This window comes from Atractosteus spatula, chromosome 8 (assembly GCF_055471065.1).
Source record: "Atractosteus spatula isolate fAtrSpa1 chromosome 8, fAtrSpa1.hap1, whole genome shotgun sequence".
Taxonomy (NCBI): Eukaryota; Metazoa; Chordata; class Actinopteri; order Semionotiformes; family Lepisosteidae; genus Atractosteus; species Atractosteus spatula.
The window spans coordinates 26,328,980-26,354,621 of NC_142713.1; the positions used below are offsets into that span (position 1 = coordinate 26,328,980).

General features: G+C 35.7%; 2 protein-coding genes across 2 annotated transcripts; one reads left to right on the forward strand and one right to left on the reverse strand.

The window, feature by feature from the left end:
- The first annotated feature begins 1,812 nt into the window (after positions 1-1,812).
- Positions 1,813-11,382, forward strand: krr1 (KRR1 small subunit processome component homolog). Its single transcript, XM_088924022.1, has 10 exons — positions 1,813-1,929; positions 2,846-3,021; positions 3,997-4,131; positions 4,636-4,761; positions 7,165-7,248; positions 7,328-7,384; positions 7,939-8,109; positions 8,841-8,918; positions 9,565-9,658; positions 10,833-11,382. The coding sequence occupies exons 1-10, from the start codon at positions 1,854-1,856 to the stop codon at positions 10,973-10,975; spliced, it is 1,140 nt and encodes a 379-aa protein (XP_088780148.1). The 5' UTR covers positions 1,813-1,853; the 3' UTR covers positions 10,976-11,382.
- Positions 11,383-14,080: 2,698 nt separating this feature from the next.
- Positions 14,081-23,716, reverse strand: glipr1a (GLI pathogenesis-related 1a). Its single transcript, XM_088924303.1, has 6 exons — positions 23,446-23,716; positions 19,387-19,635; positions 17,395-17,513; positions 16,158-16,243; positions 14,487-14,513; positions 14,081-14,392 (listed from the first exon to the last, which is right to left on the reverse strand). The coding sequence occupies exons 1-6, from the start codon at positions 23,629-23,631 to the stop codon at positions 14,226-14,228; spliced, it is 834 nt and encodes a 277-aa protein (XP_088780429.1). The 5' UTR covers positions 23,632-23,716; the 3' UTR covers positions 14,081-14,225.
- Between the last annotated feature and the right edge of the window lie 1,926 nt (positions 23,717-25,642).

Below are 25,642 nucleotides of genomic sequence, written 5' to 3' on the forward strand. Positions count from 1 at the left end.
CACAGGGGAGCCGTTGATGTGCAGTGGGGAGTGATCAATGTGGGCCATCCTGAAGTCGGTTATCCTCTCTTTTGTCTTATCTACGGTCAGAGACAGATTGTTGTTGAAGCACCAGTCCGCTAGTTGCTCCACGTCCTCTCTGTATGGTGCCTCATCGTTGTTACTAATGAGGCCTACTACTGTTGTGTCATCAGGAAACTTGATGATGTAAGTTGCATTGTGCTTAGCAGTGCAGTCATGAGTCATCAGCGTGAACAGGAGCGGGCTGAGTACACAGCCCTGGGGGGTTATGGTGTTCGGTATGGTGGTACTAGACATGTTGTTTCCTATCTGGACTGTCTGAGGTCTCTTGGTCAGAAAGTCCAGAATTCAATTGCAGAGGGAGGCGTTGAGATTCAGCAAGCTCAGTTTTTCTATCAGTTTCTGGGGAATGATTGTGTTGAATGCTGAACTGAAGTCAATGAACAGCATTCTTACATAAGTGTCCCTCTTATCAGGGCAAGGTGAAGGGCAAGGGATACGGTATCATTGGTAGACCGGTTGGGACGATACGCAAACTGGAGGGGGTCCAGAGAGGTGGGGAGTCTGGACTTAATGTGGCCCATGACTAGCCTTTTGAAGCACTTCATGATAATTGGTGTGAGTGCCATGGGACGATAGTCATTGAGACAGGACACATTAGTCTTCTTCTGGGCTGGTATAATTATGGTGGTCTTGAAACATACAGGGATGACCACCTGGCACAGGGAGATATCAGAAATGTCTGTAAAAACATCAGCTAACTGTTCTGCACATTCCTTGAGCACGTGACCAGGTATATTGTCAGGTCCAGCAGCCTTATGTGGGTTAACTTTTGCTAGTGTCTTCCTCACATCAACTGCGGACAGGCATTAATAGACAAACTATTTCAAGTTAGGATTAAGATTAGTGATTTGTATTTTTTAACTGCACTGGTTAAGGTGTTATTGATCCAAGTCTTAAGGATGATGGTTGTAGTGTGAAAGAAATACAATATTTTAATTTGTATCATGAGGTTTATAGTTAGATGGGAAGGTTTAGAGTTGTTTGTGTAATGTTGTTTGGATCAGAATTGGGCTACATTAATTTATGAAGGCCCTATATTAGAGCAGAAAACGAAAATTGTGTAAATTGTGATGTTCATTAAATGCAGAATAATGATAAATTCATGTACCTGTTCGGGTGTTAAGTATGTAGATAGAACACCCTAGGAGTGGTTGTGAACCAGTGCTGTTGGAGTCCTGGTTCCCGCAGTCTGACCAGGGTGTCTGCAGTAACCAGTATAAAATGAATATTCCTACTCGTATATTTTCTAAAAACAAATGTTTCCTTTTAGTAATTGTGGCATTATTTAGGTTATGAATTTAAATTTTGATTTTAATCAAAATTAATGATTTAATTTTGCAATCTACAAAAGCTAAGACCTTTATCGATGAGGCAAACAAAAACTTAATTTATTTTTCTATGTCTCCTGAGTGAATTCCACCCAAAGCAAAACCCCTCTTTTTGAAGTGCCAAACATCATTGTCGTTTTAATCAATTTGGATGTTTGTGATTTGTACGGAAAATGATATAAAGCGTTTATATCCTGCATGTTTCAAATATACCTACAGTAAGTACTTCATTTTACTTGCCTTTCTATTATTCCTAAAAACAATATTCCTAATTTCTACAGTTAAAGTTGTTTAAGAGGAAAACTTCTATTCAAAAATATCATTTTATTTTGCTCGGTAAGAAAGTTACAAACTTGTTGCTCCTCACGGATTGTTTACGCAGATGCACAGTTTTTTTTCCCTGTCTGCCACGTGATTCAGCGGTGAAAGGTTAGTGCAGTCATGGCGTCTTCCACAGAAGGAGCAAGCGTGAGTGAAACGCCGAGCAAGAAGAAATACATAAACAAACAAAATGAAGGTAATAAACCATAACTTCAGTACGAAGCCGGTCATAACGTTTAGGAAGCTACAAATCTGCAACATTGCAGTGTGATTGGCAATGCTATTAGTTATCTTAGGAGACAGTATTGCATATCTGAGATTTCTGTTGCAAATGCTAACTTTCCCATCTATGTTGAAGCATTTCTTAAAAGTATCTACCAATAATATTGTAGTAACAGTGGTTCATATCGTTCTAGATACGTGGTGTAGAACTAGTACATACAAATCTTTTTTGATGAAGCCATTTCCTAACAAATCGCACCTATACAAAAATAGAAATCAAGATATAATTTCTGTGAAAGTTTGCACTGTATTTAAGAACTAGATATCGGCGGTACTTATCCATCGTACACACTTCTAGATTTAGAGATGTGGAACTTGTGAAGATATTAACTGATAACAAATACAGAACCTGTATACAGAAATACAGAACAGCACAAGACATTGAGAAACATAACAGGTAGACTTTCGAGGATTTTCGAAAAAACCTGAAGATACAGTATATGTAGAGGGAAAACGAAAGTCTCTGGAACGGAGGTAAACGTGGAATGTTATTTGGGACATCTGGAACAACATTGCAGAATCGGGCAAAAAAAGTAAACAAGCATTGCTAGCTGCTAGAAATAAAACAGATTATTTCTTTAACTTTAAAAAACGGAGCATTTCTAGTTTTTGTTTCCACTTTTCAATAGTTATGTGTTGAGTAGCTTCTGAAATTCATAGGGGCCTGTTTGTTGTGTTAAAATTGTTTCAGCTTAGTAGTAATGTTGCTGTTGCTACTGCAGGTTTTGGTATCTGAATAGTAAATGTTCAGAAGCTTAAGTGTCTTGTTTGTCAATTTCTTTAATTGACTATTCATTTGTTTGTTTGTTTTCGGGGTCTTGAATGAGCAGTTGATGAGTCTGAGCTTCTGACAGTTCCTGAGGGATGGAAGGACATCCCGTTTACCAGAGAGGACAATCCGAAGGGTTTGTTGGAGGAAAGCAGTTTTGCCACTCTGTTCCCCAAATATAGAGAAGCCTACTTAAAGGAGTGTTGGCCTCTTGTGCAGAAAGCACTAAACGACTCTGTAAGTTAAATAAAAAAACAATATATTTTAGTATATATCCAGTGCCTTCATATGTTGGCTTAAGGTGCAGTGTCCAACAGATTTTTTTTAAATACTAGATGCCTTTCATATTGAGCACTGTAACATGGAGTGTTTGTGGGAAAGGAGAATATTAGCTTCAGTTCTTAAAAGAGAAATGCAGAAATGTTGGTTTTGGAGGTAATGACTGCATAAGTGATGGATCATTATAACACTGAATTAATACAATTTGAATCATTAACATGGAGGACTGAAAAGGGAGAATCTAAAAATATATATCCAGACCTAAAAGGTAATAAGTAGTTAATTATACTAAAATTACTCTGTTGTGTCTAAAACATGTTGTTTATTTTTTTTCTTCAACACTTTTTTTGCCTTTGTTTCCTGCTGTTAAGCCAGTTCCTGGTGTTTGTACCAATGTATGAAGTAATGAAGCTTTTATGTGCTACTGTGCAATATGTACTGTAATAAAATAGGTACCATTTGAATTACAGTTTCCAAAGATATGGAATAGATGTGTGAAACATTTTAATTTGATGACCTTGTGCTGTTTTTATATTTAAATTTTATAGTTGAGTTAAAAATGCTTAATACTGTAGTGTACTTGTATTCTAGCATTGTAGCTGCTACAAAAAAATCTTTTGTTCTTGTTTTTTCATGGGAATTTAAGTGGTGCCAGGCAGCAGTTAAATGTTTTTTATCCATTTCTGTTTGTGAAAACAGTCTAAATAATTTTATTTGGTGGTAGTACTGTATGTGAATGTAAATGCAAGTATATTTTACTTTGCATATTTTACTTTTATGAGCCACCAAAAAGTATTGGAAAAGATAATGATCATTGTGTGGATCTTTTATAATTTTGTGTATTTTAAAATTCTAAAATTGCCTCAGAAAATATCCTTTGCTTTAGTGGTACTTTGTTTCTCATGTGTTTTATATTTCTTTTCCTTTCTTCAGTACATCAAAGCAACCCTAGACTTGATTGAGGGTAGTGTGACAGTCAGCACCACAAAAAAGACATTTGATCCATATGCCATTATAAGGGCTAGAGATCTGATAAAACTGCTTGCAAGAAGCGTTCCATTTGATCAGGTATGTATTTTGGTACATTTACAGTACACCGCCAATAAACACGAGTATCTATTCTAGAATAACTTTGATATTTTGTAGCCCAAAAGTTAAAGTTTGGGATCTGTCTGAAAAATATTTTCATTCTAGGACTAAAGTGCGAGTTTTGTCTTTAGTCCTAAACATTTCATATACGTTGTTCTTAAATGATAGGTTCACTCGTGGATGAGTGAAAAACATCATAGGTAATGCTAGGTAACTGCTGAAATAGACGTTAAATATGTCTAAGCCTATGTAGGTTCAAGTCTGCCGTTTTTCCAAGAGTTGACTGTAAATAGAATGTAGGTTAGATCAAAACTGGGTCCCTTGTAAATGGGGGTATTTGAAAGTACTGTATAAAACCATCTTGAGTGTAATTAATTTGATTTTACTAGTGGTTAAATGATGGGCAAGCCACTAAATTTCAAATTCCACATTTAATTGACATCTGTTTTCCTGATCTGTCCACCTAATGATTGTTTGCTTTAGGCTGTGCGAATTCTTCAGGATGATGTGGCCTGCGACATCATCAAAATTGGGACTTTAGTCAGAAACAGAGAAATATATGTGAAGAGGAGAGAAAGACTGATAGGACCAAAAGGATCAACTCTTAAGGTAAGCATCACAAGGTGTCATAAAGAATCCATGCGTTGTGGTTTTAGCTACATTTTTGTATTTCACTCGCTGGCACTGTTATTAAATAAACAGTCCTGTAAAGCCCAGTACTGAGGCCACTGTGTCCCTCATTGTTCTTTGATGTTTTATTTTAGTTGGGGAAAAGTATGACTTAAACTTTTACTTTTTTTTTTAAAAGACCAAGAATTAAACATCAAAGGCCAGTGATGTAATTTTGAATGTATTTTTTGAGAGCTTATCTAGATTGTCCCTGTGTGCTTGTGTGGGTGTGCACTGCAGGGTTCTGGTCTCCCATCCAGGATGCCCTGCCTTGTGTCCTATGCTCCCATGATAGGCTGATAAGTTTTCATTTTGTTTCTGTAAAAACTTAACTCTTTAGAATTTTCTTCTTCCTTTTTGTAATATCAGGCATTCTGTAGTTTTGATGACAGCATTTCAGAAGTTGGTGCTTGAATTACCTTCATCAGGATATATTAAATCATTCTGCATGTTTTTAATTACAGTTTGTTTTAGTTACATCATAAAATGGAATATAGTGTGGTCCTATGCAGTTTTTTTTTGTGTACACCACAAAACTTTTATCTCAAACAGGATGAAGCTGGTCCCTGTTGCCTATTTCAGTTCTAAACTGCCGAAAAGCTGTAAAATTAATATATGGGGAGAGTCTTTAGTTTTTCTGTGCTTTAAGTGTGTTAGACTTTTCAATGGTAAATTTCAAGTTTCCTTTATTTTTCCTTACAGCATATTGTATGTATTGTCTGACTGTAGGTTTTGGAAGCATCTTATAGATTGTTTTGTGGTTATTTTTAATTTTGTTCTCTTGTCTTGGAGAGATCCATAGCATCACAAGAGATTTTAATTATATTTTAAATGTATACAGTCCAATAAAGTTTGCCAGCATGGGACTGTAATTGAAATAAAAATAGAAGGAATTAGTGGGCTAGACAACTGTTCACCCTAAAACAATCTAAACATAGAGTACACCTATTAGTATTGAAACTCTGCAGGACAGCCAAGCAGTTATATCTTGTACCTCTGTTAGTACATGTGGTCTATTGCACTGCCCATCTTTGTAGCCCACAGGTTCTTGATCCGGTCTTAGTGTGTCAATGCAGTGACCAGTCCAAGAAGGTGTTCGGTCTTGTGTTGTCACACATGAAGAAATGATTGCATATTTAGATGATTGCATATGAGAAGCTGAGTGACCAGGGAGCTGATTTGTATTTGCATTTGGGATTTTGTTCTCCGTATATCTCTCACCACTGCCTCTCTACCCATGTTAAGGCATCTTGCTTTGTTGAGCTGAGCTAGTACCATTTGTTGTTGACTCAAACAAATGTGGTTGTGTGTCCATGTCTCTGTTCTGTACGATCAGACTAAAATTATGTAGATGATTGTTTTACCCATGGAGAAATTAGATACCTATGGCTTCCACCATGCAATGTGGAGACTTGTAGAATTTACTTCATCATATTGCAGAGTAGAGCTTCTTATACTAGTGATTATCTTGCATGGTGGCAACTTTTCAGTGACTAGTTTCTTGGCCTTTTGTTCTCATTTGGTCCCTACTTGACCAATATCATTGGTCAGGTAATGTGTCCTCTTGAAAATGAAGTGATGGCACAGTTCTATTATGATCCCAAGCTGTTAACTTACAGGCCTTTACCTAGATAAGGTGATGTTGAACACTTCTCCATCTTCATTAGTTTATCACCTTGCAAGATGAAATGTGCTTCTTCAAGACTACCTTTAGAACCCTAATCAACTCAAAACCAAATGAATTAGGCCATCCTAAGGAACTAAACGTTACTATAAGACCTCTACAGTCAAGCATGGCTTGATTAAATAATTGCTTACTCAAAGATTGCTCCAGAGTTTGTGTACATTCCATTTACTGCTCATCAAAAGTTAGTAATTTTGAGCAGTCTATTTTGTGGTGGGTTTGTTGATTTGTTTAGTTAGAAATAATATTGGACATTCATTGTATCAAAGAAAATACAAAGCAGAAAAAAGGAACTGCTTTGAAAATGCATTTCATTAATATTGTTTGCTGTCTTATTTGTATTATTCTCTGCCTGGTACAGAATGTCATACGAACAATAGAGCAAAAAAGGCAATTAATCATTTTCTAATAAGTGGAAATGCCAAAATAATCAGTATGAAACAGTTTGAAAGAAAGGTGGACTTGGCACAAAAAACTATTTATATAAAATGTCTATTTTCTGAGCCGCCTTGTTCTTTCATGTACTGATTTATCATCAGACTAAAGATAAGGGGGTGTTACCCTCAATGTGTGGAAAGACCTTGCCATTTTCAGAAAGTTACTATTTATACACATTCTTATCATGTTTTTCAGAGCTTTTTTTTCCTTCTTTGCTTTAGGCTCTTGAGCTTTTGACAAACTGTTACATTATGGTACAGGGGAACACAGTGTCTGCCCTGGGACCCTACAGTGGCTTGAAGGAAGTGAGTACAACTTGCCATAACATCTTGTTTTAAGAAACTGCTGTGTTGTTTCATTAATTAGTTTTACTTTGCCTTCTAGGTCAGAAAGGTTGTTTTGGATACAATGAAGAATATACATCCAATATATAACATTAAGGTATGTCCTTCTGTCGTTGTAACTTGAAGCATTCTACGTGCTCAGCCTGTTACTTTGTATGGTTCCTTTTTCATTAGGAAATCTGTGAGGAATGATTGTGGAGATATATATTCATGTGCATATACACATTAATAGAGTATTGTGTACATCTGAATACATGCAGCTAATGAGAGACAAGCGAGATAAAAACAGGAAATGAACTGTTTGAATCATTGAAACTGCTTCCTATTTTTTTCTAACATTCTGTATTTGTTCTCCAAATAATGCATTGCAAATTAAGTTACACAATCACTCTTCATGACCTAGGTCCTACTCATTGTCTGTCTATATCTTTACCTCTGAGTTAGAGTGGTAACCAGGAACTTTTAATAATACATTGAATGGCATATTAGTCGGTGTGCCTGTTGTATCTAAATACACAATGTAGTGACATAAGGTCACTATCAACACTGGTAACCCATCCTTGAACTCAGCCTGTGATCTCCATGCTGCTTTTCTTTCGAATGACAACCTGCGTACTCGGTGACGTTTTTTTTTCATTGCCCTTTTTTAAGACTTTGATGATCAAACGGGAGCTCGCCAAGGACCCCGAGCTGCGAACACAGAGCTGGGAGAGGTTCCTGCCCCACTTCAAGCACAAAAACTTGAGCAAACGGAAACAGCCCAAGAAGAAGACCGTGAAGAAAGAGTACACACCCTTCCCTCCAGCTCCACCAGAGAGTCAGGTCTGTGCCCCATTGCTGCAGAGGAAGAGCCCCTTATACACCAACAGAAGTACAAAACTAAAAAGTCTTGTAGTCTGAATTATATAGTGGTAGGCAAAAGTCGCCTTATTATAAGGAAGCGCCAAACTGTATCGGGAACTATAAAACTTTATTTCAGAGGCGTCTGCATATAGACTGTCCTCACAACAGCAAGCCACTGCTCTGTGCAAACAGACAAAGGAAAAGAAAGCACCCTACCTAAATTCTTCATAACTCATCATATTCCTAGCTGGTCCAGCCAATCACTGGCCACTTGATATAGAATTTTACCAAAGCGCATTGTTCTTGTATGCTAAACCATCAACCCTGCAGGCAGTTTGTAGAGATAATTCTGCATCAGGCCTAGAATAAAGTGCCAGTACTGGAGAAAACTTTGACGTCAGAAAGAAATTGCAACATACATCTGAGACTGCAATCAAGATGTCTCGCGCAGAAAAGTGATAAAAATATTCCTCCAGTAATCCTGGCAGTCACAGAAAGAAAATATTCAATTTAACTCTTTACATTCCTTCCTAAGATGGCTAAATCAAAGGAAATCATCACTGCTCAACAACAGGAAGATGTTCCCAGGTTCCTTTTTAAACCTTGCTGAAAAAAAGTTAAACCATAAAACACTTACATCTTTTTGAATGATTAATTAAAAAAAAAAACCTCTGTGATTGTCTTTGATTGCATGATGTGATTGTCAACAGGTTGATAAGGAATTGGCAAGTGGCGAGTTCTTCCTCCGGCAAAGTCAAAAGAAACGGAAGAAGATGGAAGAAGTTAAGGTGGGCATTTTTTCGGGGTGTTTCTGATTAGCATTATAGTGCTTGTCTGAATGTAAACTTTTCAGTCAGTTAGGGTTGTTTTTTATAAGTGCTTGATAATAGATGAAACATCTTTGTATGCAGTGTTTCGATGTGTTGTTCACTCATTGTTTGTGACTAATCTCTCTTTGTTATGCAAGTTGCATTCATTGCTGTTAATTTGGTTATTGCCACACATAATGTAACTGTAGTAAAAATATATGGAGCATTGTAGTATTTTGTTATGCTGTTGCTTTTATATATTTATTATGGGAGAACTGTTAAGGATAGATGGGACAAATAAAAAAGGGATGCACAAGTAGGGAATGGATATACCTCAGCTGTGAGGAATTGATTTATTTGAGGCAGCAGTATGGAGCAGTGGTTAGAGCTCTAGACTTATAACTGGGGGGTTGAAGTTCAAATTAAGGTCCCATCCTCGCATTCCTGCAGAAAAATTACCTACTGTATAACTGAGTATCTATTAAAGTAGTTCTCAGTTGGCCTATCTGTTTAAATAATGGTTTTCTGTGCATTTTAGGTTCTGCGTACCATTTTGTGCTGATGCCAAGATTCTCAAACTTGGGTCAGGTTTCTTAGTCAATAACTCACACATTTTGTGTCCAAGGTGAAACAAGCTGAAGCTTTAACCAAGAAGCAAGAAGAAAGAAAGAAAGCCTTTATTCCTCCCAAAGAAAAGCCTGTTGTGAAAACGAAAAAAGGTATGCCATTCTTGCAAGAAAAGCTCATGAAATTGTGGTACACTCTTGGAATGGCTGGCTAGTCATATGTCTGACTAATTCAAACTCCGCTTCCATGTCCAGCATAATAAAGAAGCTTTCATTTGAGGGTGTGGGTTATTTAAAAGTACAATAGTAAAATATTCAAAGTTCAGTGTAGGCTTTAGCATTAAATATTCTGTGATTCTTAAGATTGAACTGCCCAGCTGTGTCATTTCACACTTCAGATATAAATTGAGAAACCCGCTGTAAAAATATTCTGATTTGTAGCTTGTCTTATTGTGAAGTGCTAAATCGAACATTTAAAAATTCTTCTTCTTACGGACTGTAACACGTCTCAGATTGTGAATCATTATGCCCCAAAATTAATGTTACCACCACACAATACGTTATTAATCCAACCAAGGGATCGAGGTGTTATTGCTGACTTTAAATGCATGAACATTTAAAAATAAAAAGAAAAAAACTGCACTGAAGCAGTGAACGATTTTGATTTTGTTGGTTTCAATGAGATCACTATTTGAAAAGAGTTGATGCTTTTCTATTTGTTTTTTTATGGGTTTAAGTTGCATTAAATGTATATAGCTGTGTCTGAACTGTTTGCTGGGTGCATATCTCGTATGTATAGCAATTCCCTTTTGAGTCAGTTTGCTATAAGTTGCATTATTTAGGAGTGTAAACTGGAGTTCTAACAAGACCTTCTGTGCTGTATTTGGTGAATCACTCAGTCTAATTTATGGTCCCCTAACCCAACTCTATTCCATTAATTCTAATGGGAAAAGCCTTCCGCTTTACGTTACATAAGCATAGTTTATGGTCTTAAGGTCTCAAAACCTTCATGTTTACATTTTGTATGGGGAAAAGTTCTCCTTTGTACGCTGTTTCACTATATGTTGACTTGTTGTTCCCTAACTACCATGTACAGTATCTCATGGACCACCTGTATAGAGTGTCCCATTAAAGATTTATATTTGTGACCTTCTATTTTGAAGATAAGAGAACAAGGTTGTTAAAAGAATATTTCCGATTTTCTCTTTTTGGCATGTATTTATGTTTTCTTGAAGGTTTATTCTTTGTCATCTGTGGGCAATCATCCCATTTTGGTGTCAAATTCTAAATTTTTTCTAGTACAAACTTTTTTCTTTTTCATTTGTAGCTCCTAAGGAAACTAAAATCGATGTTGAAGCTATCAAGGAAAAAGTTAAGAAGGCAAAGCATAAGAAGCTTGGAGCTCCCCCGACTAACCCAGATCTGCCCTCATCCTCTGCCTCTGAAAAGAAAAAGAAGAAAAAAGCCTGAACTGGCTTTCAGTAAGAACTTTCTGAGAAATCTTGGTCTCCAGTAGCCGTAGCTGCGTTCTGTGCTGACACTGGCTGTATTTTTATAACTCCATCTAATTTATAATAAAATCACATCATAATAACCAAGTTTTTTTAAGCATTTATTTCACTTAAAACTAACAACTGCGAAGTCTTTATTGTATTTTATTGTATTATAAGTACTGTAGTTTTTTATAATAAGTTTGTGATATACAAAAATCAGCTTTGAAGTTTCTAATATTTCTCCACAAATGTTAAATATCAGAAAAGCAAAGACTGCCACACTAGATTATTCTGTTATTTACCATTCTGAGGTGTATCACGTGGCAATTGTTAATTGCAATAAAATGACTAGCTTATAGGTGTCGTAAAAAAAGCCAATTTAAAGAGGAGTCTTGTATTTTGTATACATTACAGTATAGTTAAAAAGCATCGTATGTCATTGTATGGGCTTGGAAGACTTCTTGGTTTGCAAATTTGAAATTCTGCATTACAAACTATAATTTAAGTTGTAATTAAATATTGCCAAATGTAATCTATTAAATTTGAATATCAAGCCTTGCTGACAGGAAAATGTGTAAAGAATTGAAGGTGTGATATCACCAAAAAGGTGTATCCTTTTAATGCTTTAGGTGTGGAAGGTTCTTCTGTCTTTAGAGAGAGACCTGCATCTGCTTCAGAAACTGCCTTATACATCCAAGGTGAACATACCTTTTGAATGGTGGCTATTTACTTCCGATATTTCAGGAAAATGTTTTTATAATAAGAATTTACATGTTTATACCTGAAAGTGTTGTGGAATTTAGGTAATGGGTTAAATTTTCAAGATGTGTTGGAAAAGCTTCTCTTTTAAAGTAAGCTATTACAAGTTTACTTGTTTATTTAGTTATTTGTGTAAGGGGTTACAAATAAATGGCTTGGGAGGAAATTGCTTTTAAGTTTTGGTGTTGTTTTCCATAGTAAGTATACACAATACGTCAATCACTTTGATCATTATTTTCTCCCACATTTTGCTAATTTTATAAAGTAACCCCTCACACATCTAACTTGTAAATGTAAGGGAGTAGTATTTAACTTTCCTAGACACACTAACGGGTCACATTTATGTGCACAAAATAATAGGGTTGCTTCATGTCGTCTGCACGTTTAAGTGGATGGATGTCATGGAAAGCTTTCTTGTGCACATTTAATCTTTTACAGAGAGCTGTACTATATACTTTATAGCACTGATGGTGCTCTGAGAAAACTAAATAATACAAAAGGCCCAAAAGGTTAGTTCCAAAATAAAGAAATGGATGTATTTAATTAGTAACATTCCAAAGCTAAGTATAAAGAGTGCTTAGAGGGGAACAGGCCAATAAACTGCAAGGAAGAAGAGAATGGGTTTTTAGAATAAAACCTCCACAAAAAGGGATTTTTTTTTAATTCAAAGGCAAATGAACATTGTACTTACTATAAGTCCATCTTTAAAGTAGACCATTTTTAAAAAATAGTCATTTACCAAACAGCAGGTTACATATATAATGCAACTGTCACCCTTGCATATTGCACAATGTTAAAGGAAATTCACGTCAACTTCCATTAATGATATTTAAAAAATTGTCAGGAGTGAGGAAGATTATTCATTAGTCATTAAAGATTGCTACGGCTTAAACCTAGCATTATTTTTTTAAAAAAGCTGTTAAAATAAGAGAAGTTCTACTCAGCTTGAAACAATCAATTTTACTTCTAATGCATATAAGATTTCAGTCCTGATTACAAATGATGAAAATACTGGAAGGTTATATCTCTATAGTCGCAACATTTTGTGATTCTATGTTGTGCTGTAGCTGTCACAGATGTAGAATGCAGTCACTGCAGCAACAATCTGGGAACTCCTCAAAGATTTGGAGGTCATTCAGGACTTGGACAAAACTTGCAAAAAACATCACTGAACATGAGTAACTGAGTACCCGAAGGTTGCCATTAAATATCATTAAATCGCCCCATTATGTTTTTCTGTCTTGTGTAAGGTAAAGCACAGCACCAAGAAGCATTAATGTCACTCATTTGTTACTCGTACTGTCTCCAGAATAAGCAAGTGATTACCCACATTGAGGCTTCTTATGTCTGTTTCCTGTATATAAATATTATTTTTCTTAATTTTCAAAAGAAGCTCAGACTTTAAAATGTTCAATTTTTTAATATGAGCTAAGAATAAAGATTGTGACATATCATTATGTACAGGGACCTTTGTAGCTCCATCCTGGAAACTGAGCAAATCTGATGTTCGTTCATTTGTCTGCCCATATCTTAAGGAAGTTCCACACCCAGAAATTAAATACAAAGGATGGTGGGTGTAGTGATAAAGATAACTCGAACATTTGGATTTTTTCCCATATTTATCTACAATGCAGTATATTTTAAAAATTGATGTATAAACGTATGAAGAACGAAAGATAAAGGTGATTACTCATTCTTTAGCAGACAATGAGGCATACTCAACTAATTCTTTAGCAGTACAAGATGACAAAGACTTAGATCTAGAAAAGAATATTGCAAAAGTACCTAAAAATTGCTGAATATTTGTCTAGTTCTTTAATAACAAAAGGTGCTAAACAATGATAATGCAATATTAGACTGAAAAAGAAAATGAATTTAGAATAAAATTAGATATTGTGTTCTGATTTTTAAGTTTGGACTTAGACTCGATCTGTGATGTTACATAGGTGTAACATAAGAGTTACAATTACAGCAAGCACAGTACATGGTACATGTATGTGCCAAATCATACGTGATATTCATGAAAGTTATTTTAAGCATACAAACGTCTGTTTCTTTATTTCACTAGAACAAGTCATGTTAGAACAGGAAATAGAATAGGAATATTGATCTTAAAGGCATGTGCTGTGCTGGGTTAGCATCATCAGTTAGAATCAACTCTTCTTATTGTCTTGTGTTCAACCATCCCAGGCATGATGTTGTCCCATGACAGCACACGCTGTGCCGTGCACTAGTACACTAGTGCATGATATAATACTGGTGTTCAGGAAAACTCATAACAATCAATTTTGTTATGCAATGAAACAGATGCAAAGTTTCAGATCAGTATGATTATCAACTTTATTTTGTTTTTTTTTTACAGTGTTGTTTGAATTTTACTTAAGAACAGAGAGTGTATAATATTTAAACCAGCATTTTTATTTGCTGATGAACTAAGAAATGTGCTTTCCATTATGAAACAACCTAGATTATTCATAAGCAAACATGTTTGGATACAACTGCTGAACCCCGTATACTCCTGCAAATATCAGAAGAAGTGACACAGGCCTTGAGATTAGGACTGAAATGCAGAAGTAGTTGCTAGAAGCAGAAGAGGTGGCATCAGTATCCCAGTCTGGATACCAGTCTTTATAACCTGTCAAGCAAGAACAAAATAGTTTTATCCATGACATTGAATCTGTAATTTATTCAAATTTATTCAATTAACCTTATAATCATTAAATACGTACTTTTTAATTGCTCTTGGGCTTGGTTTCCTGAAAAACAAAATAATTTGTTTTAAACACATGCTAACCTTTTATCAAAGAACACATTTCCCAAGATACACATGGTATCATACACTCAACTAACAAAAAAAGAAATTACAGTGGTTAATTTAGTTTTAGATATTGCTTTAATCAGATTTCACTTAGTTTTATCTATTCTATATGTTTATTTTTAGATTCACACTATACTGTAAAATCATAGCTACTATTTGAATGTTGTGCTTACAGTGTTTTGCAAAACTATTGAAAACCTTGCACATTTTTCACATTTTGTTGCTTTAAAGCTTGCAGTCATGATACTTTGAACTATCAATTAATATTTTTATCTAAACTCCACACAATGTAAAAAACTACTCAAAGTAAAAAGTACAGTACATAGATAATGAATATGAAAGAGTCATGATTGCATAGGTATTCAAATCTTTTTCCATGACAAGCCTAAATTAATTTTGGTGCATAAAATAACAATACAATTACAATTAACAATAACAATACAATACAATTGAACAATTGTACAATACACTAGATTATTCTGTTATTTACCATTCTGAGGTGTATCACGTGGCAATTGTTAATAACTGCAATAAAATTGGTTGAGTGGCCTCTTTGTGTGGTATGATACTGTAGTTCTTTGCATGAGTTCAAAATAAATAGACCTGTCTCAGCAATATCCCTCGGTCAGGTAGTAAATTCCAAGCAACCATAACCATAATGACCATGGAGCTTTCAAAAAATTGAGAAGGGTACAAAAGCATTTTGAAATACCCTTACTATCTATTTTAGCATGGTGAAGTTGATAAGAAGTGAAAGGCACCTAAACACTGCCTAAACCAGCTGTCCATCCAAATTACACATGGTGGTATGGTGGTTAGGGATGGACAACGGTGACTTTGAAAGATTTACTGAATTCAGTGCTTGAGATGGAAGAAAATGTCCATCGATCAACAACTGTCGTGCATGGTGGTGGCAACATTATTGTAAAGTTCCAAGTCTCATTAGCAGACACTGCGAAGCTTGTTAAGAATGATGGGAACAAAGGTGGAGCAAAGTACTGAAAAATCTTAGAGGAAAACCTGCTTCAGACCTAAGATTGGGAGAAAAAAATCACAGTTCAGTAGGACTGAATAGACTGAGGTACACTGCTGTGACTAAAGAATTATAAAGTTAATGCCCTTCATTGGTTCAAAGTCCTGACAAGAATCCTATTGAGAATCTGTGGAAAGGCTTGACTTGAAAACTGCTGCCCATGCGTGATCTCCAAGCAAATTTAGAGAGCTACAAAGTAGGTAGAGGATTACTCAAAAAGACCTGCAATTGTAATTGCTCCTAAATGTGCTTCGACCAAATATTGAGTTCACGTGTCTGAATACTTATGCAATCAACATATTTTTTTTTTCTTGGTGCTGACATTTACTGTAAGACATCTAACTCTTCAGCATCTTCAGTTTGAACATTCAGGTTTTGAATGAAACCTTTAAAAACATTTTACATTTTGTGCATGCAACTATTGTAATTTCACAAAATGTATGAGATTGTTTTTGTATCAGATTTAAAAGACTGAGCTGAATACATTCATAAATCATTGAAAAATGCTCAATGCTGAATTTTATACACTTGACAGTATGTTAAACTTACGGCATAATTTGTTAACACAAGTGTCACTACCACATCTACTGCAGCTGGCTCCACTAGTGTAAGGATGGACTCCAATTAAGTTCCCACTGGTAAGAAAGAACACACACTTTAATCAAAACACTGTCCTTAGGACTAAGCCAGAGATAGTACAAGCAGTAAATCTGTTCCAGAAAGGTAGGAAAGTATAAAATATACAGATGGAAAAAAGAAACGCAACATTTTCTGGAATGAGAATACTATAGTTATAGCTTATGTACTTTCACAAAAAGTTGTCAATTTGTTTTAAGTCCTCTGACCAGCAGTACAGCTTGAGGCATTGCAACTTGCCAATCATACGAGGACTCGTCAGGTGCACCTTTACCCAATGAGTTCCAGGTGGAACAATGCCTGATGTGGGCACCTTTAATATGGCCTTAATTCAAAGCTTAGGTCACTGCAAGAAAAAGGCCACACTTAGTCAGTTTTCTGTGCATTCCATAATGCCTCGAATGTCACCAGAAGCCAGGGAGAGGGCCATTGGCATCCTGCAGGCAGGCATGTCATGTGCCAGCATTGCCAGACACTACAGAGCAAGCCACTCCACTGTGTCCCGACTGCAGATAAGGTTTCAGCAGACTGGCAGGACAGATGACTGTCCAAGATTCAGTCGCCCTTAAGTGACCACACCAGAGCAGAGCCGACATATCAGACCAGTCCATCTGAGAGATCATTTCAGATCTGCCACCCGTTCTGCTGCTGAAACTGCCGGCAGAAGCAAGGCTCCATGCTGCTGGCCTTAGAGCAAGGCGACCTTTCAGAGACCCTCTGCTCACACCTCCTAGACGTCACACCCGACTGGCTTGGGCCAGACAGAGGCTGCGATGGACTTGTCAGCAGTGGCAACAGGTCCTCTTCACGGATGAGTCACTCTTCAGCCTGTTCCACGCAGAGTGTGGAGGAGGAGGTGATGCGTTTCTTTTTTCCATCAGTATATATATTACAACAATTGCCAATATATTATTAAGGACAAACTTAATAATGAGGATAATATGTAGTTTGATTATGATAATATTTGGTTTATTTTCACTAGTGTTGTAGTTCTCATATATGTAAGCATGTCACGATGCTTATTTGTAGTAGTGTGGACATTTCTTTTGCATTCATCTCCAATATTGATGCATAACCTTAGGGTCTGAAATCATTTACTGGTTAGATGTGCTTGCAAATCATGCTTCAGTGTTGTGTTCAGTATACTCACGCATCTCCATAGTTGCAAACAAATATGGTTGGATTTGGAATGGAAGTAGAGAAATCAGTGATTCCAGAAGGACAAACCTGAACAGCACAACCAACCTTGTAGCTTTTCTCCCAGACAACCTAGAGAATAAATACATGAAGTCAAATTGCTACAATAAATTTGATGTTCTCTCATATTTTTCCATCTTTCTTTAGTTTTTTTACTAGGTAATTTCATTAGCTTGAGCCAGATGTCACTAGCATATGTAAAAGACATTTAGGCTGTTTGAAATCACCAATAATACTTTACGTAACTATTGACTGAACATTTGGAAAGTTCCTGTGTAAGTAAGGACCTATAGAATTGTTCTAAATAGCAATTTTTTTATTGATTACGCATTTAAAAAAAATGAAACAAAACATTTAGAATATATTTAAATGTGAGTAAGACAGTGGAAACTGAAATATCATCTCACATTTTAAAAAATGTAATATCTTTTAGACCCTTCCCAGAAAACCACACGACTAACGGTAACTCAAGTAGATTTCTTTACTGCAATATACAAAGGAGGACAGATGCAGCCAGTAACTCGACCTCTCACTCGTTTTCTCAAGACCAGCAACAGGCTTTGATTTTTGGAGATGAGCAACATTTCCATGCAACAACAATGCATTTTTATGATTGTTAGTAACAGTTTGTTGCCATATACAGTACAAAATTAAGACAGTTTATACAGTTGTGGTCAGCCCTGGGCAACTAGCCAAAGTCCCTGTTCCCACTATATGTAGCTAAATCAGATGCAAGATACAAAAGCCATACCACCGTTCACGAGACCCTGGCTGTTTGAAGTGCAGAAACAAATCTTGCAGAATTTGCAGATTTAATTTTGTAACATAACATCGGAACAAGCATGAATGCTGAATGCCTTCATGTTTAAGCACTGTTCTGATTTAATAATTATATTCCAAGTCTTGCAGTAAGCCCATGTTAGGTGAGGAAGGTTGCAAGTGCAGAGAAATACAAACTTCTTCAATGATTTTAAATATGGTCATTGAAATAATTGAACATAATGGATCTAAACGATGAGTGGAATGACTATTCAATTACTTTTTGAGACCTGCTCTGTTATTAACAGCAGGAGTAACTGATAATACTTAACCTTTTTCTCTGAATGTCAGGATAATAATGAGGTTTTATTTGTTTCTTCTTCATTACGTAAGCCGAATTGAAAATATTTACTACAATTGGAAACGTACTGGTCGTATTTTCAACATTTCCACTACTTGATCGTTACAAAATAGAGGGTGTCAGGAAAGACAGAGCAGTTAAATAAAAAGTGATAAATTGTGTTTTGTCAAGAACGTCAAATGTCAAAAATGCACCCGAGTGGTAGGTAACCATTTGAGACAAGTGAAAAATAGCACTTGGATTGTTTCTATTCTTGGGCACAGAGTCACAGAGTGACAAAAGTGGGCATAAAGCAGTGTCTTGGGGGGGGGATATATTTAATTTAAGTATATATAAAATGTCCAGTGTTTTGTCATGGATGGTGTGTTTTGCCTGTTTTTTTGTCTGCTTTCTTCTTTCAAGACCTGCAATGTTTCTTGTGTAAGCAGTAGGGCAGATGCCAATCAACAAAGATTTAATGACAAACAGTTTGCCTAGACATCCATCAATTACCACACAGCAAGCGGTTATAAACTAGATTATGTGGGGTTGCTGAATAGGCTTAACTGAACCTCAAACAGGGGGACAGAGAGGGACAAAGGAGGAAGGGACAATGCACTATGACACCTGCACAACTACAGAGTCAGTCCTTATCTGTCCCCGATTGTTACGTCTGTCTTAACCCCAGTATCACCTGGATAGTCCTGCCTCTCATTCAAGTCCTAGAGTTTAGGCCAGAAAGAGGGTATACTGTATAATCCTTGGCCATGTCTAAACAATGTCAATGAGAAAAACTCAGTGACAAAAACAAAGTGTTATCACTGTGATTTATAAGAAATATCATACCTGAGTGTAATGTCCACATACTTTGCTGCACATATTGCCGTTATATTTATAGTCTTTAACTTCACCATACCACCCTTCTACTGCTTTGGATACATTGAATATGGAAGAAGGTGCTCCAACCCAGATGTTTTCCCCAACAGGAGTAAAAGTGGGATGAACCTTTCCAGGTTGTTTCAGGTAGATATTGTGATTAAAATTGCAGGTCCTTGCCCAGGCTCTTGCGGTTTTGGCCAAAGCCTCATCCCAGGTCTAAAAAAAAAAAAAGTTCCATAAATTCGTAAACCTAACAAAGATTAATTCACTTAATAATCAATAACAGCAATTGAGAGAGTTTAATATGTTACTTTCAAGGAAATAACACCAAGAAGTATTTTTTTTTTGTATTTCAGACATTGTTTCTTAATGAAATAAATAAAGTGCTTGTTACTATTATAAAGTCCTATCTATCATTTGCATATTTTACCACAGGATTATCTGTTCCTTCTGGCTCATTTTTATTTCATTAAACATTGTGATAACAGAAACAATGTAAGTGCATTTCAATTTAAAACTAGTCTGAGGGAGGTCTGGATGTCAGTGGATGGTCAAGGTCTTTTTTAATAAAAATAAATTACTACTTATCCTTTAAGGTTGAGGACACAAATCAAGGAGCACATTACAGGGGTTAATATTGGTTATTACAAAGTGGTCAATGGGATTACCTAGTGACACACTGTCCTCCACATAATTCTGTGACATCCAGAAATGACCAGAAGCTGGTTTCTTAGCCTCTAGTGGTTGGAGTCTATTCTCTGAGTGTCTGTTTCTCTGACCATGCAACAGGAACAGGGCATCTATCTGCACTTCATATTAGTCAGAGGACCTAACACCTTTAGTGTTGGTATAGCCAGTCATTGAGGCAAAATGTGTGGTAGCAAAGCTAGGGGTAATGTTTGTTTTAAATAGCGATTAATGTGGCATGTATGTTAAGCAGGAAAATTGCCAGAAAATCCAAAGGATGTTTTCTCCTTAGTTGTTGAAGAAAACAAATGAGACTCACTTAAAATACTAGTTAGACTAGAGCATAGTAATAATTATAAATTAAAATGAAGTAGATAAATATATGTGTAACTACAAACACAAGATTATTATTTTTTAATTACCAAATGAGAGATAATTAGGAATATTTCATAGTAATCATCTGAGACTGAGAATTCTTTAAAAAACTTCTTCTTCACCACCTTCCTTTTGTACCTCTTTACTACAGTATCTTCAAGGGCTTCAATACACTTAAATAAGTGGTTCTTCTGAACTTTTCTTTCTTTATCTTTGACTGGTTGACTTTGTCTATTCCAATATGTATATCACTGTCTGCAGACATCATCATTATTTTTTTACTTTGTTGCTTTCTCTGCTTTAAGGCCCTTCTTTGTCTTGATTCAGTTTTCTGCTGGTGAGTCTGGACAAGTTTAGTTATGCCAGCTGACTGCCAAGGATCTCCATTAATGCTGATATGCAACAATATTCTAGTCTTCTCCTTTCTCTTGTTCCAAGAAGCTTCTCAATCTGGTTTTGATGCATTCCAGGGCACTTGCTGTATGTTCAGGTCAAACATCAGCTATAAACCTAGTAAGTGGCATCAGACTGCAGAAAGATGGACACTAGTTCTTTACTTTGTCTGGCCAAATGTGGGGTTTTTCCTTATTGAATAATGCAATAACCTGGGTTGCTTCTGTAATTCCATCAGCATTCTGAGTCTGTGTCATATCCTCAGTAGTAAACAGAATGTAGAAATGAGAGACAAGAACCTGTTTGTGATTTGCTGATCTTTGCCCAGTGCTGTCCTCAGCCAGGTGAGATAAAGTCAAAGTACAGTACATCTCATTTGGTCATTATAACAATATGACTGAATAATTGTATGGGGTGTAAGAATGCAGAAAAGAGGGCTGAATTATGATGAGAAAAGCAAAAGGACTGAGGATTTAAAATTGTTATTTTTAAATGGGACAGAAGTGGTGCAGGCAACATTATATTGAACAGCCATTGCCATGTTTTTTAAATAAAATATTATGCTTTTTCATAGCCATTTGTGACCTAGATTTCCAAATCATGGTGACATAACAGGCCAGAGAAAAATGGGCTTGACTTGGATGGAACATCCTGAGTTTACTGCACAACAGAAAACTCTGGAACAGTTAATATCGCATACCATGAGGATGAGACCATAGACATATCGTAAGAGTGTATGCACAAATACCAAACCAAGTGGGTATAAAACAGGAAAGAAACAACAAAATGAAAAGACAAAATTGTAAAAAGTCATCATAAAAGTTTTCACAAGGCTTTGTTGCAGCTTTCACAGGATTAATAGATGCTATTTTTAGTTTAATTAACATATTTATAGTGGATCTGAAAAGGTTTTACCAGACTTTAATTATACAGTATTACGAGACTATACATTTAAAAAGATAACACACTGACAATCCAGACTAGAAAAGGTTGATGTGTAGTTACTTGCTGGTAATTACTAATGGAAAATCCCAAAATAACCTAAGGTGTGACTAAAGGAAACGTTCAGAACTTGTTTTTGGAAGTAACAAGATAATGAGATTGTTCCTCACTTAGAGTAAAAAATGAAAGCTTGTTATGCTCAAAGGGGAAATGGATTTAAATGGGAAATGGTACAAAAATCCACTTGGGTCCTTATTTTCCTGAAAAGGTGCCAACCCAACATTAAAACTACTGGATAAGCAATCTGCCCACACTGTACTTAAGGGGACAAAATATCCCTTAAACTTTCAGTTGCCTTACAAAGGGCTTTCTAATTCATCTTTGTATTTGTTGCATTATAAAAAGCTTAACAATCAAAAAGGAATTGTTTGTAAAAAAGCCTAGGAGTTATTACTATTTTCTGACAATGTCAGGATCTGACTGTCATCGTGACAAGTTGGTAGAAAAACAAATAAATCATAAGCCCTTTCTTTTAAAATAATTAAAAGTCATATAAACACAAAAATGTCAAGATCATTTGTTCCCAGTGTACCTACCCATCCTTCAGTATTATTAAATGTCTTTTGAATGTCTGTTCTACCAGAACATACATTTAAATTATTTGCACAGCATAGTGTCCAAACTTGCTTTTTATCTCCTGGGAAATTCCATGTCAGATCCATTTAATGTCAGTAATTATGACATGTCACAAGAAGCACTACATGCAGATTTATACATAGGGAACAGTTTACAACACATCATTTGTAGAGAGCACTTCTCACCTTAAAAATAGTGCAACATGTTCATAAAATGAATGGTTCTAATAATGAAAAGGGTAGGAATGTATGTTTAAATACAACAAAATGCTTTCCTTCATACTCTGATACCATGCCATGTCTACATTGCAGTTGACAGTAATAGCAAAATCTTACATTAAGCTCAATTTGGAGTCTCATTTAACAGACATGGAGGTTGGTATAATATTAAAGATAATTAAAGTCATTAATTTGTCAAAGCACAATTAGCTTGATAATGCATAAGCTGATGATAAGAACAAATAGGAAAGAAATAGTACTTCACTCTCCAGAAAATTAAAACTAGATATTTAAAGCGTTCAAGAGTGAATTCTATAGATTTAAGCAGTCAAAGAAACATCTTCTTGAAATGAATCAATGTTAACAGACCCTTTACTTCTGCTCTATACTAGGAAATCTCACACATTTTTTTTCCTTTCAGCATTTGGTTTTTATGCCATCCCCTGTGGCTACAAACATATGGTGCAGCACTACACCTAACCTTCTGAAAAAGCAAAAAAAATAACACAGGAAATATCAAACTTCAACTACCTCCAGAAAATCTTTCTTTTTTGCAAGACCTGCTTACATCAGAATTTCATGCAGAAATGTCAAATGATAATGCAAGATTGTATGCATTGCTTAATGAAATTTCAAGACAAACAGTAGCTGATTGTCTTTTTCTTAATTCTGCATCTGCGCAGCATCATCATATCAAATGTGCATAAAATATGTAGTACATTTATTATAAGAATACACTCTGAAAATCTTTCTGAAGTTTTCTGAAGTATCTTACCATGTACATCATACCACTTGCAGGTGGATTTACTTGAGAGCGAAACTGGTTATGAGTCTCAACACACTCTTTGATGAAGTCTTGATTGTTGATATCTGGCAAAGGCTTCTCTCTTGAAGACTGCAGGTAAACTGTGGAATCCATCATTATTGTAAAAAGTAGCAGAATAAAAGACAATTGGGCCATGTTCAGCCTTTCAGTCTTGAAGTCTTACAAGCGTGGATCTGTGACTGGCTGTAGTGGCTGTGAAGAGAATGATTTTAGGGTGGGAACTGTATCCCAGAGAGCACTGACTAATGCAGTAGTTTCTGAAGAGCAGAAAGAAGTTATAATCAGGAACTTTGCTAACAAGTGTAGAAGTGTGCAAAACAGGAAGGAAATCAGTATACATGCGGATATTATGACAGTTACTTCAGATGTGTTTCACATTTTCTTTAGTTCATCAGGTGAACATGCAAAATAATCCTCACAATGACAGCCCATTTCCTTTTAGAAATTCTCATAAAGCAGGGGCTTTGCCTAGAAAGTTAAATGAATCTTATTTTATTTCATATCGGAAACTTGTCCTGTTGAGTGCTTTGAGAAGACAAAGGCTTTGTGTATACTGGGTTTCAAGAGTTGGCTTTACTTCTGCTGATATATGTACAGTATGTACACATGATGATTAAATAAATGCAAATTATATCTGTTGCAGAAGATGAAAGGAGTTCTTTTTTCTTATCTCCCTTTTTATTACTTTCATTTTATAATGATTGTCTTTGGTACTGCTTTAATAAGAAAATGAAAAGGTTATGGTCATTATTAGAGTGCTATTTCTATGATAGCAAACTGAAATTAAAACTAACACGGGAGAATTCTATACATGTAAAAACAATTTTATACTCTATGTTGTATCTTACGCTTATGGATGGACTTTGGCACAGCACAGGAACTACAGCTAGCAGTTACTGTATTTTCTGATTCTACTTACTGTACATTTCTTATAGACTGTTCATGTATTAAATTGTATTACATTTTCTTAGACACCTTCGTGGAATAAAATATAATAAAACCGCGTGTATACAGCATTTCCATATTGTATTAAGTACAATACACTATATGTATTGAGCTCCATCGAGAAGTTAACGTAAATATATATTTTATTCATAGTTTTGGCATTACTTGGTAATGTTTGCAGATGTAAAAATACTGATCGTTTTTTGATATTAAATGAATCGGGCCTTTTTGGGGTTGTTGGATTTTAGTACCATTTTCACGTATAAGTGAAAGTAAACGTTTTTTTTTTCTATTTAATGTGAACTAAATTATGGGCTATGTACCCACGAACCATTAAGTTAACGACGGATGTATTTGTATATTTTGGGCTTCTACAATTTGTAGACTCCCGCCACCTAGTGGATATATTTGAAAATTATTTTTTTGACAGCTAGTCCCGAAAGTTGAAGGTTGTAGTAGAAAATACTGTACATAGAATACACTTATACCCCGGTATCAGAACGTAATATATATTCCATATTTCTTATGGGGAAGATTCAACTCCGTTCCAACTTGAAGTCAAGTTCACTTAAAAACCACTCTAAATATATGATACCATAGGGACCAATTATAGCAAGCCTAGTTAACAATGTTATTCAAATAAGCCAAGTATAGCTGTAAAGTTATTAATTATATCATATTTACATTTTTCATTTTTTCATAATATATCGCTGGTCTTAAGAAGTCCAGGTCCATTCTCAAGGACCCCAGTCATACCAGTCACAAACTATTTTCTCTCCTACCGTCCAGTAAACGGTACCGAAGCATTCGGTCAAAGTCCAACAGATTACGGAACAGCTTCTACCTCCAGGCAATAAGACTGCTAAACAGCCAACCTGCAGCTCCCCTAACAAATCACCTGTAATGGCTACATGGAAATACAGTTTTCATTGTATTCGGCACACTGCACTACTTGGACATAATATATTGCATAGACCATGGACACATAGCAGCTCTATTCATATTGAGTTTTGTCTGAGTTTATTTGATTCAATTTCTATTACATTATTATCTATTATTATGTAACCTTATTTTGTAACCTTAATTTTGTGATTTGTACCCCCCAGTGAGCTCGTAGAAAAGACATTTCATCACAAAAATTGCCAGACTATGTCCTACTGTATGTTGTCTCTGTAGCAGAAAAGCTGGTCAACACATTAGT

Coding starts and splice junctions, on each gene's coding strand:
- krr1 (XM_088924022.1), top strand. CDS start 1,854: ATGGCGTCTTCCACAGAAGGAGCAAGCGTGAGTGAAACGCCGAGCAAG. Junction 1,930..2,845: donor CATAAACAAACAAAATGAAG/GTAATAAACCAT, acceptor TTGAATGAGCAG/TTGATGAGTCTGAGCTTCTG. Junction 4,762..7,164: donor CAAAAGGATCAACTCTTAAG/GTAAGCATCACA, acceptor TCTTTGCTTTAG/GCTCTTGAGCTTTTGACAAA.
- glipr1a (XM_088924303.1), bottom strand. CDS start 23,631: ATGGCCCAATTGTCTTTTATTCTGCTACTTTTTACAATAATGATGGAT. Junction 17,514..19,386: donor TATGTGGACATTACACTCAG/GTATGATATTTC, acceptor TTTATTCTCTAG/GTTGTCTGGGAGAAAAGCTA. Junction 14,393..14,486: donor AGCCCAAGAGCAATTAAAAA/GTACGTATTTAA, acceptor CTTGCTTGACAG/GTTATAAAGACTGGTATCCA.